Below are 13,500 nucleotides of genomic sequence, written 5' to 3'. Positions count from 1 at the left end.
ATGAAATCCTGGCCAATTGAACTAGGTGGCAAAACTCCCATTCGTAGCCACAGGTCCAGGATTTTATTCATTTTATACATATAAGTTCATATAAATATGTGTGCCTATGTGTGTGTAGATTTATAGATTTAGAAAACATGTTTTTACCTCCCGTTACTGCTACAGGTAAATAATTTTGCAACAGTCAAGCTCATAATATGCAGTGATTTCTTCATTTTGATACTACCCACACATGACTACATATCCTAAAAATGTGACATTTCTTATCTGCAAATAAGCTGTGATAAAAAGCCAGTCATATATCCCCAACACATTAATGGTAGTTCACTCAAAGCGGTATAGGGGACGAATGTACCTGAGACCTTCTGGTGACTTACTCTGCTTGTGGCATGGGCAACCTTGTGCTGCCCGACCCAGGGAAGCTAAAACCATCTTGAAAGAGAAATGTTTTCTTGCTGGGTGGGAAGCCTGCTTAAGCTTGTCTGCCAATGGAGTTCACGTTCTTGGGGCAGGAGCTACCAGCTACTAAGCAGTTACTTAATTTCTGTGCAACTAAGCCAGCCTGACTACTGATAGGACAGCAATTGCTTTTAGTTATAGCTCACCTTAAAACTGATTTCAGGAAGGATGGGAGGTTATTGTTTTTGCAGCAGTGTATTTTCAGGTTTGATATAGCTAGGTCATTCCGATGTGAAAAGGGAAAGTATGAAATGTCTTATTTTAGATTAGATAAAAAATAATAGCTATTGTTCTGTAACAATTTCCAGGCCGTAGACATTTTCATGCATCACACTGTCCTAGACCCACCAGCCCTGTATCTACCGACAGCAACATGAGTGCTGTTGTAATACAGAAGGTCCGACCTGCCAAAAAGCAAAAACACCAGCCAGGACATCTGCGCAGAGAAGTCTACACAGATGGTGAGTCCACTGAAATGGGTGAAAACGTCAGGGAACCTTTCTAAATATGCATTCAGTGTGTGTGCATTAAATTTTTCCACAGTGATAACATTATGTTTCAGAATTCAGTGATTTGTGTTTCCTGTTGCTAAACACACTGCACAGATTAATCATTTTAAATGCCAGAGTTCCTTAATATTGTATATTGATGCTTCCACTCCAGAGCCTTGCACCTGTTTTCTATAGTGTCCTAATGGGCTAATTACTGTCATTATTTAAGAGCCCTGATAGCATAAATAGTACAGTCATTGAGAATAATGTGTGTGGTTAGGATTAAAATCTTTGTTCACATGACTGACTGTTAAAAACTTCAGAATATATCTTTACTGAAAAAAACTAATTTCCCATTCAAATGATGGACAGCACAAATCAATGAATTTTAATCCTGACCACAGCATTGTTGCAAGCAGATACTTTGTGAGTAAAAGCAATATCTAATCATCTTCTTTCGTGCCTTCACACACAATATCAACTCTTGCTGAAAAGGTAGTGCTCATATGCTCTTGGGAGTGTAGGAGGATAATGCAAACATTGTGATGTTGTCTAGAGAGAGCCTTTAATGAAAATGCCTCAGGTGGTGCAGCTTTTATTAAAGCACTACCTTCCAGTTTTATAAAACAGCCCACAGGCTTTGTTGGAAATTCATGTAAGATAAATTCTCCAAGACTTAACCCATCTTGTCAAGTTTGCTGAATTGGCTAACAGGAGGAAGGGAAAAAAAGGCATCGTTCCCCACCTCCTGGCTCTTTGCAACAACAATCTGATTAGGACTTTCATTACCAGTCTGAATTTTTTCAAAGAGGGGCATCATTTGCCATTATCATATGAAAGCCTAATATTATAGATCCTTATCCAGGGTTACAAGAAGGGAGTTTTGAGCCACTTCTCCCTATGATTCCTGCCACTTGACAAAAAAATTTAATACAAAGCTCACAGCACGATGAGCAGAAGTAATTTAGCAATGAGTGGTTGTCCGTGCTATTATCTGTACTTTATTCTGAGTATTTTCTCTCACTAGCATCTATCTGATATTAGGCTGCATTAAATACTGGCATGACACAGTGCACCTGGGCCTCTTGGCTTATGCCCAGGCCCCTTCTGTCAGTGAAACTGAGCTCTTGGAATATTATCTGATTTCAAGAGGTTATTACAGTGGTTTTGTGCATGTTTGCTTCTGTGAAAGGACAGCACAAGGTGTAAATCCCCAAACTCTACCAGAAATGTTAACGTTTATGAGACCCTTGTAATGGTGTTTTGCAAGATTTTATGGACAATTTATCAGCTTTTATTCTCTTGAAGAGAATGCTCTTAACTGAGTAATTGGCTGAGCATCAAACGTCGATACAAACACAACAGCTAGGACATCAGAAGTAAAATCCGGACAGGAGTTTTATGTGGCCATCTTCTTCTAACAGAGGAATAAATAAGAGGTGGGCCTGTGTTTGATGACAGGTTTTTGTGCAAGTAGTTATACAAAGTTATACCATAAAGCATTGTGGTTAGATATTGCAATAGATTTGACAGTCATGATCAATATTTGTTTTGTACCATATAGCACCTGCTTACTTCAGCATATTTTTTAATTAGGTAAGAATTTCCACTAACCTATTTAGCGTGCGATACAGTGTGGTCTTTTGGGGAACAGCAAATTATGGCTTTCATTTCTGCAGATCTAATAAAACCCAGTTCAAAGGTTGAAGGGTTTCTTTGGTTTTGACTTTTTTTTTTTTATTTATTTTTCCTCACAATCCATTTACATATTTATAACCTTACTGAACATTCTAACCATTCATTTTATTAGCCACATCTAGTATATTGTCTCTTTAGAATTAGCTGGAAAATAACACCTACTATTTGTTCTCCTTAAGTGGAGGAAAGTGATACGGAAACATTAATGAAAAACTTGAGCACTATTGGCCTTTCCCACATATACTTAGGATTTTCTATTGGCTTGATGTCACACTGTTACTTACCTTTTGTATAAGGAGTGCTTGAAAAAAAGATGCTTCTTTTTTCCTCTTAGTGAGCGAACATACAAGTGTTTGTAGCAGAGCAAAGCAGATAATTTAAATTTAAGTATTAATGTGTGGCTAGAAGTATTGAATAAATACTAAAGGGAGAAAAATACATTGCTTCATTACTTTCTTAGCCTTCAAATTGGAATTTACTTTCACATCTAAAGAATTTTCTGCTGTTCCAAGTTACGAAGTATTTGCTAGCAGTTTCATGAAATACTGGTGTCATGATGAATTTAAATGATTAGCTGGGAGAAAGGGTATATTAATAATTTAAATCCTTGCATGGCTGGTTAAAAATGCCAAGAGTATTATCAGCAGCGACATATAAGTATTTTTGTGAAAGAGATTGGTATTTCTGAAACTCCTTACTAATGTAGCAGTAAAAAGTGTACTACTACCCTTTTTTAGAGTGCTCTCTCGTAGTTCAAGTAGTAACAATTTTGTATTTTCTGCTAATCAGTTTATACTTCATGTGGAACAGGTTTTCAGCTCATTTCTTTTGTTCCTTGACAGTCATCCAGGGAGCGAAATGTTCTCCATATTTGTTGCTAAAAATCTTTGCTCAGTAGGTGGTAAGGATTAAAATGTATGAATTTTTAATTGCTCTTCATCTAACCTTTTAGAGAGTTAACTGAGAGCGCATTACAAGAACCAACTAACAGAGGTAGCCTCCTTCTCAACCTTGCCTGACCTACTTACATGCTGAATTTAGGAAACCAAATTTTAAAATGATATTTTCATCTTTTCAAAAATTATATAAGTGAAAGTCTTCTCTGAACTCTCTTGAATGGATATATTAGTAGTTACAAGCCCTCAGAATTGTAAGCATTTAGATAAAAAAGATAAAAGTATTTTGCCATTGCTTTGATTTAGTAGGTCTTTCAATAGAAATTACACCATTGACAGTTCACATGAGATTTTAAATCCTAATTCTTTGTTATATCTGAGTGACAAAGGATAACAATGCTAACATTTTCACAACTAACTGGCTGAGGCTGTAACCAAATTATTTAGCTGTGCTATAAATGACACAATGTTAGGGCATCTGAATTTCTCACAAAAGGCAATTAAATATCTGCCAAATATTTCCTTGAATTTTCACATTGAAATGTTAAACCATTGCGAATGCCGGCAGCATGTGTATTTTTGTCTGCCTCTGCGTGTGCAGTACGAAAAAGAACTACACACCACATATTGCAGCAATGGAAAAGATCAGTAGGAATGTATTTCTTACCTGTGCTAAAAGCCAGTTAGCTATTGAATGATAATAATTTTCAGATACCTGCCCTCTTTGCAGTCCATACTTCTGATTCCATTGTGAGATACTTTGTACATGTTGATTTTGTTGCTGAGGGAGGTCTTGTGGAGTGAAAATTGTTTTGATAAAAGCATTATGTAAATGTACATAAGGGCCAAAAAAACCCTAGAACCCAACAACATCATATTGGGTTTTGCTGTATCTATTTATTCGTCCAATAGTTGTGTATAGTTTGAGCTTCTTGAAAGATAAAGCATGAAAATAACTTCAGTACATGAATAATAGTAGCTGAGGTTATTATGTATCTATGAATCCTAAATGATCTTAAAGCTTTACTAAATCAGGCAAAATCCTGAGTTTTGCATTCCTGCATAAATATGCAATAGAAAAACATGACTTTGTGTCTTCTCCAGTACTGCATCAAATCTGTAACTCTGCTGTTTTCATCAGGGTATGACTGTAGAAATCTACAGCCTGACGGAACTTAAAAAGAGAAAGTTGCATACTAAGGCTTGCTTCCCTCATTTGTCTCTCCTTAAAATTCACCTTTTTGTGCTTATCTGTAGTTTCTCCACTTCAATGCCAAAGTAACTTAGCAGATTATTTTTCCCCACTGGTGGTTTGCTTATCCCATGATTCCTGTGTGTGTTCTCATTTAGAAAATTATTGCTCTTTTCAAAAGACATGTATGGAAAATTTCCCCTGTAGAGAGTGCTATGAAATGACATCCATTAATTGTCTGAGTTACGTGGGAAGCAGTACAACAGTAATACAGAGACATGAATGAAACATGTGAGCACAGCTGACCTTTAAGAAATACTTCTGAGTTCTTTATATAGGTTTGATGTTGATTTGTGATTTATTTTTTATTCCTTACAATGGAAGCTTCCATTTTGCTTTCAATAAGAAGTGTGCCGATTTGTGCTTGAGGAGGCTGATTGAATCTGGATTTTCCCTGTGATCTGAGCTTTTAAAATAAATACCACAGGGTGTAATAGTGTTGACCTCTGGAAAGTATGGGGGTTTTTTGCCTCTGTGAAGGATTCTTCTCAGCGAGGTGTACTGTGTTATAATGAAGATTTTTATAGTTTCCCTGCAGGTTGCAAAAATGTTCTCAAAAGAGAATATCACTTTTCTTTAGTTATTACTGTACCACAGAGCTACTGCTGTTTTATGAAAGTTTTTATATCAATGCATCTTTCCTTTCCATAGTCAAGATTTAACACCACTTTGTTCATTGTCCTGGGTAGCTGGGTAGGATTCTTGAGTAAAATAATTTATTCCAATTTGTATTTTAAAAGCCACAGGAAAGATGCTGTTCCTTGCCTTTGGTATTTACAGCCAGTGCATTGCTGTGCCACAACTATTAGAGACTGGCTCCAAGGGTGACTGAAAAAGCTTGATGTTAAGTACCTACACTCTCTTTACATCAGCAGGCTCAACAGAAGGGCTGTTCAGTGCTCTGATAATTTAATACAGAGAGTCAGGAATGTGAAACACAAGATACTGCATCAGCAGCTGTGGTTCCAGAAGCCTACACTTCTGAGGGCCTTCAACCACTTGTGATTCAGTATGTCCTTTTCTGAGAGAAGACGTCTTGTGAGAAAGATGTTCTCCTAAGAAAGCAAAATGTTTGAATCTCCACAGTCTAATGCAGAGTTTATCTTATTTTTAAAATCTTGTCCAAGTTCTATAATTGCTAAAAGCATTCTGCAAAAGGCAGGAACCATCACCATCTCCATTGCCCACCCTGTAAATACAATTATATTTAGATTTAGCCATTTATTATAGCCAAGCTTCCAGCTAATTTACATTAGCGCCTTTTCAAGTTTTGGAAATAACAGTGCATTTTCTTAAAAGGTACCTGCAAATGGTAAGTGTTCAGTAGCTATTTAAAACTGAGTCTCAATAGTCAGTTGTTTAACTACTCTTCAAAACTGATGTTCCCCAAACTCCCCAGAGTTTGAAAACCAAAATAACCTGCAGAAATTGCAGGGAATACTGGGCCACTTGTCCATCCTGCACTTAGCTAAGAGGGACAGAAAGAAAGGAGTTTCTCTGTTCTTGTAAAATAGATTTGATTCCTTATGCATGGCGTACCATAGAACAAGAAGTTTTCTTGATTGCTTGATTGAGTTTTTTGTGTTTTGGTTTGGGGTTTTTTTCTCCTTTTTTTGTGTTTTTCACCAAGACAGTAGAGTTAATGCAGCAATAAGGGTGCTACAGATCTCATTTACCTGAAGCATGTCCAACCTCAGGAAATGTACTTTAAAACATTTTTCTTCCTCATCATCCCGGTCTGTACAACTGATAAAATTTCCAGTCTAATTTAAAACAGGTCAATGGCAATGCCAAGTTATGTCAGCAGTTTAACATAGGGGATGGTGCCCAGTAAGCTTGCATCAATCACTGAATACTGCATTGCTACACCTTCCCAAAGGGCTAGATCAAGTCATTTCTGCTTTGTGTCACTGGAAGACCTCTTGAAAATGTCTGACATCTGCCATATCTGAATTTTTAGTTAGATGCTATTTTTTTCTTATTCAAGAGTACTACCTTTATTCTTGGCCCAATTTAGCTAATTTTCAGTCAAAGTCTTCTCTTGAATAGACTGTGAATTAACTGTATATATAGTGATGCTGTTTGAAAAACACAGCTGCTCCAAGATTTTTGTGGAAGTAGAAAGAATGAATACACACTATTAAAAAATGCTGAAGTTATGTTTTTTAATAGTGCTCTTTGGGGTTTTTTTAGCAATCTCATTTGAGAATATTAACTTCAGAGGCATCTTTCACATTTTACTTTCTTTAACCTGTTGTTCTGTTATGTGCACGTGTTTTCTTCCTGCATCTTTGTTATGAACCACTTTTGTATTGTTGCTTCCTTGTTTGACTTCTACATTTTTCCCTGAACATTTTATATTCCACGGAGCAATATTGTATGCTGATGAACAGTTTACACATTCTAGTTTAAAGTCTTAATAGAGAAAAATACAATTAAATAAAGCACTTGTGGGCCTTATAAATAGTATTTAAAAATATACAATATTTTAGAACCCCTTAAGCTGTGCTAATTCAAGCAGACAAATTCAAAGTCTTGTTTGTCTGTTTTGTTGTTCTAGTGTGGACTTTCTTACATCTCATACCCCGAGACACCAAGAATATGTATGTCCGATTAACCTAATATTTTGAAAAAAGAATGCAATAATTAATATAGTTTATCCTTACCTATATCAGCAGTGTATCTGATACACATTCTTACACATGAGCCAACTTGCTTTAACACTCAGTACAGTGAAGACCTTGAGCAAATACAGCACAAGCTGCTGTGATGTTGAATGGGCTTAGGAAAAATGACAAATCTCAGCAAAGATATGTTAATGTCTTTAACTCTGTGTTGATATTCATAACTGACATATTAATATCCAGGTTCCTATAGTATGATTTTTAAGAAAATATTGTAATGTGAAAAGGCAGTGAAAGGTGTTTACTTTGCATTTTTAAAGCTCAAGCCTTGGAAAAAATACCCCTCAGATGTTGTAACAGCAACATAATACTTTTAGGGGTGGAGAGAGAAGGGCAAAGGGAGGGTTGAAAGTAAATAAGGCATCAGTTTCTTCAGTTCAAGTCAATATTATTTCTTCATTTCACCAGTGCATAATGTCATTATAAGTGTTCTTCTTTCTCAACTTTGTAGATTTGCCACCCCCTCCTGTGCCACCTCCAACTATAAAGTCACCAACTGGCCAGTCCAAATCACAGCTGGAGGTGCGGCCGGTCATGCTGCCAAAACTGGCTTCTATAGAAGCGAGGACAGACAGATCCGCGGAAAGGAAAGGAGCAAGCTACAAGGGAAGGGACGGGGTGGATGGGAGACAGCATTCAGATGTGCGAACAAATTCGGGAGAACGGAGAGAATCGCAGGAACAGCAGAACGATGGGAAACTGCGAGGAAATAAAGCACCAAAACGAGAAGGCACACCAGCAAAAACTCATATTCTTCAAGGTTATTTTGCATGCTCTGGGTTTAGTGAAGTATTGGGTGTTGATAACAGGGAACAGGCCAGCTATTTTTAGGTCTCTCACACCACTGGTTTGAGTGAAGTTAGGCCTGCTGAGTTGTCAGCATTTCTTGTAATTATACAGTGCTAGTATAGATCACATTGCACGCTCTCATTAGGGTAAAATGGAAATAAAAGCCTATGAAAAACACAGATTCTCTCTCTTGCTTTCTGTATACACATCATGTATTAAAGTTAGCACTGAGGAAGCCCAAATAAAAGTATTCCACAAGGGCTATAGGGATCAGTGTCCTTGTCACTACCATGCATTTGTAGTCTAGTTATATTTAATCTGTCTACTTATAATCTAATGTATAAGGGAACTGAATGAAGTTCAAATAATACATCTGTAAGTCAGGTATTTAACATTTTCTGTCAAAGAATTGGTACCTGACCCATTTCTGCGTATCTATAAACGGGAAAAGGGACGGAATGGTACCTGGTCCTGTTTAAAAAAAAAAGGAAAGCCATAGTAGTAATGCATTAGTTATAAATGCTAACTGATATGGCATTATATGAATCAGACCTAATCAGTGTAATTTCTTGTGTATGGAAGTTGTTAAGATTACTAATTAATGGAACATGATTAGTGGAATTTGCCAAGTGTTAATTAAGACTTTCAACCCAGATTCATACAAATGCCTGGTCCTTTTTTCCTGCAGGTGTCTGGGGTGAGTGTCAGGGGTGATTGAGTAGTAAGTTGGTTAAATGGGCACGTTAGTAAGAGGTTGGTTACAGTGGATTGCTGTAAGAAAAGTTGTTAGAAGGTTAACTTAGAGAATGGTGCTGAAATTTTAAAACATGCCCACTAATTTTGTTTCAGACTCAGTCTGAGAAATGCATGGTCTGTTATTTAGATGGAATGAGCTCCTAGTGGGTATCATCCACATATTGTCATTTCCTCCTACTCAGTCATAACAAAATATACTACAAGGGGTGGGTTTTTTCTTAATTTTCCTGTAGAACATAGAGCGGGGATCATAAATTGAAATGAAGTGGACAGTACTCATGAATTAGTTATTCTGTGGTGAATGTTTCCACCTGAATACTATAAATTTCCTCGAGAAAGCTTCTGTAATGCTGTTATAGAGACAGTGTATTTCATATTCCTGTCAGGCATTGCTTTAAACCTACTGAGGATCATAAAAAGTAAAATAAATCAAGTGCATGCAGAAATTTTAGGATCACAGTATCTCTGGGCTTGTAACTGTAACATTCTTGTATTTCATTATACAGAGGACATCCTGCCATATTCTAGACCAACGTTTCCAACATCAAATAATCCTAGAGATCCCAGCTCCTCCAGCTCGATGTCATCAAGAGGATCAGGAAGCAGACAGAGGGCAGATCAAGCAAATATAGCCCGAAGGAATGTTGCAGAAATGCAAGTACTGGGAGCATATGAACAAGGAGAAGAGGAAGAAGAAGAGATGGAGGTAAATGCAGTTGTACTACTGAAGATGACTAGAATAAGGCTGTTTTGTGCACTTAGATGCCAAGAAAAAAAACACTTGATCCAGCAATATTTCTTTTCAGAAAAAAAATAGTATATTTATCTATTAATGTTATGCCCAGTCCAAGAAAAGAAAATTTAAGTATATGTCAAAACCAGAAAGTGATATGTAGAAAAACCAGAAAGTAATATGTAGCACACTAAAGCCTATGGAACAGAACTTGCAGAAATGCAATGCTTAAATGAGCACTTTACATTATCCAGATTCTTTCTAAAGTGAAAATGAAGAACTAGAGCATCTAACAACACCTCGACCCTGCCTTTCACATTTTTTGGCACTTAATCATTTTATTACATGTTAAGATATAAACTTTCTTCTTTTTTTCTGCCTAATGATACTCAGTTTAAATCCTGATTATAGAAAGGGTGTCCAACATGCAGCCATGTTGCTGGATGTAATTAAAAGTAGTAATTATTACATAAAATTAACAAATCTCTAAGAATTATGTGAAACAAACTTTGAATAATAAAATCTAATGTGTTTGTTTGTGTCCTTTTGTTTTTTAATACAGGAAACAGAAAGCTGAAGACAACGACATGTACTGTTACCGGCTTTTAAAATCTAATCAGAAAAAAACAAATCACTTAAGATGCCTCAAGTCTGATGATGTTTGACGCCAGAAATAATGTTCAGTGCAATCAGAGTGTACAATTTTTCATCTTTCTTCATGCCATCAAAATACTAGTTTTTATTTTACTCTTTTTTGTAAACCCTCCTTATTAGGAATGGCCCTTGCCTATTCCGTAACACTTAAGTGCATCACCTTCGCTGCCCGAGAAGGCAGGTAAGCTGCTCTTCGTGGTACTTGGGCCAGCTGCTGCTTCAGGATTAGAACAGAAGGGTATTCCAGGCTCTGGGATCCCAAGGTTTCTCCCCAGCAAGGCAGTGCTTAGTACATTGCCGGTACACCAGTGAGCCAGTCGATAACATTGCAAGTAATACAGCATTGATTAAAAAGATCCCCAAAGTGAACATCATGCTGAACATTGTTTTATTCTAGGGGTTTTGCTGTAGTCTGCCGTGAATGCAAATGATATCTTGCAATTCCAATAAAGACTGTGTGTCTTGTTCTCTGCCAGTCTCTTGCTAACCTTTTGCAGATGATAAAGTTTTACAAATGCAAGTAAAATTAATTTGGGATGAGGTGGCTCTTAATGTAAATATGTACTCATTTTAAATCCCCTGTGGTACTTTGATTTGTCTTTCCATTTTCATCATTAAGTACATTCTTATTAAAAATGTCCTTTGGGATAGGCAGGAGGTAAACCAATGTGATTGCTGTTTGCCTAATCACACCATGAGCAAGTTTATCTGAAACTTTGTCTAACTTTCAGCTTCAACCATGCTTAGAACAGAAGCAAGAAAATCAACGGACATTTTTAATAATAATTGGGTAATATCATTAACTGTTACTGGCCCAAATCTCAGACCTCTACTTGTGTCAATTCACCTTAAAGAAGAAGTGCCACTTAAAGAAGTTTTCTTTGACCTTGGTGATTAATGGTTTTTTGTAATGCACTGCTTATCTTTTTTTTTTTTTTTTTTTTTTTGGTTTTAAAAGCACAATCACTAAACTTTGTTTGTAAAACCATTGTAACTATTAACCTTTTTTTTTTTTGTCTTATTGAAAATGTTAAGCATTTGTTTGGGGTATTTTCCTTTTTGTGTTAATGCTCTATGTTTGTATTTGGAATATTTGAATGATGACAGACGGTAAAGTAACAAAAGTAAATGTGGGCCATAATCAAAACACTTCTCACTTTTCCTGGACTTCCAGAAAATTACCAATTTTGCTGTGGCCTCTCTCAACATTGGGTTGTCATTAAAGCTGAAATAGAGGCATTAGTTGCATTGAATTTGCCAAATGATGTCCTCTGTCTGTAGGTTTTCTGATCTTTTTTGTAACGATAAAATTTCTTTGTCATTGGTGCTAATGGGAAAATGTGTGTTTGTTATTGACAGCTATCAGGACTAGCCCCAATGGAAAAAAAAAAAAAAGGAAAAAAAAAAAGTGTTTTGGTGTTTACCGAGGACTGAAATTTTTCATTTAGCTGATTTTTAAAGAAAGGTTCCATAGAAAGGGTGTGCAGTACTAAAGGAACAATCCATGTGATTAATGTTTTCATTATGTTCATGTAAGAAACCTCATATTTTAGCCATAATTTTGCATACTGAGGATCCAATAATCAGAAAAGTAATTTTTGTCACATTATTTATTAAAAATGTTCTCAAATACATTATCTTTCTTGTGTAGTTTCTTGTTTTCCCTCAAACGTAATCTTAGGGCCAACTCTGATCTTGTTTCTATTGATAAGAGTTGGAATCTCTTCCCACTGAAATTGTGTAGTTGCAGTAGCCTGAGCGAAGTGGGAGAGCTGGCTGCAGTCTGAAATTTTACATAATTACAATAGATTGCCTCAAAGATCTGATTTCTGGGCACTTGATGAACTGTGATAACGGAAACGTCTCTTAGCCTGCCAATTTCCAGAGAGAGCTGATGAAGGAAATCTGTACCAACAAAAGCATTCACCTCAGGGGAGAGATACATGTGTTACAAAGCAAATGGGATCCAAGTAAGTGAAAGGAATGAATGTTATGAATGATATGGTTGTCGAGACCTGCACAAAATGCAAGTTTTCTTACCTGCCTGTGGCCCTCCTGTGCTGTAGCCAAGTGGAGTCCTGCTTTGGATGATGATCAAGTAGGTGATGGTCCTTTTTCTGCTCTTGCATTTTCATAAGTCTGTACTCTTAGTGATCACCCCGTTCTTGCCCTTTCTTACCCCTACCCCCATGATTCCACTTAAACACAACAACAAAAAAACACATTCCATAGAAAATCACAGTCTATCTTTTATTCAACAAAACACTTTTGTTCATCTTTCTTACTGCCATGCTACTTTCTCAAGGGCTTTAAACAGTCCAAAGCTAGATCCTAAGGCACTGCAGCACCCACTGCCTTGCCACAGAAGGTTGCTAGAGCCTTGACAACTTAATGGGGTGTAAGCCTCAAGTATAATTCTTTTCATAATTGTAGCTGTAAAGCAGGTGTTATGATTAAGTAGAGTAAGTTAAATGTGCAGCTGTAGTGTGTAGACCTCTATATATAACAGATATATTAGATAAGTTTTATCTGTCCAGAAACACTGGTGCTGCAAGCTTGAATCAACAGGTACTTGCTTCATTCTTTACTGACACAGTAAGATACTGGAAACCACGTGTCAAATCACCATCTGATATCCATGTGTTTCTGCATAGCTTCACTTGAAGTCAGACTGCTGCTGAAGTTCTGACCGCAAACGCTGGTAAGAGGGAAATCTTGCACAGTGAGGTCTTTATGAAGTGATTGTGAATGTGTTTGATGGTTGATGGTGTTACCAAGTTATGCGCAATTTTTTGTGATTGCATTCACTTGTGACCAGCAGTATCTTGAGACAGTACATTGCAGAGTTGTCATGGAGTTCTTGCACCCACATGGGTCTTTGGTGCATTGTGGTCTTACCAAAAACACTGTAATGAAGATAAAGTGTCTAACAGCTTGATCTCAAAATTATAACTCTTGTTAATCAGTATTTATACACACTTGATTTGGTCTTTGGCTTTCAGGTACAATAAGACTAAGTCATTTACACATTGCTGCTCTACCCAAAGAACTGTTCAGTGATTGGAAAACCAACAAAACAGAAGAAGGT

The 13,500-nt window shown here is 36.7% G+C and overlaps 1 protein-coding gene across 1 annotated transcript in view; it reads left to right on the top strand.

Moving 5' to 3' along the window:
- ROBO1 (roundabout guidance receptor 1) overlaps positions 1-12,046 on the top strand; it is a 306,344-nt gene extending 294,298 nt beyond the window's left edge. The window contains exons 26-29 of the mRNA XM_065676377.1: positions 768-920; positions 7,932-8,240; positions 9,532-9,731; positions 10,321-12,046. Coding sequence (XP_065532449.1) covers positions 768-920; positions 7,932-8,240; positions 9,532-9,731; positions 10,321-10,335 — 677 coding nt within the window. The 3' untranslated portion in view covers positions 10,336-12,046. The remainder of the gene's footprint in view (positions 1-767; positions 921-7,931; positions 8,241-9,531; positions 9,732-10,320) is intronic.
- The last annotated feature ends 1,454 nt before the right edge of the window (positions 12,047-13,500 follow it).

Source organism: Lathamus discolor, chromosome 4, assembly GCF_037157495.1.
Source record: "Lathamus discolor isolate bLatDis1 chromosome 4, bLatDis1.hap1, whole genome shotgun sequence".
Lineage (NCBI taxonomy): Eukaryota > Metazoa > Chordata > Aves > Psittaciformes > Psittacidae > Lathamus > Lathamus discolor.
The sequence above is the reverse complement of the archived record's forward strand: the minus strand, read 5'-3'. Positions and strand labels throughout refer to the sequence as shown.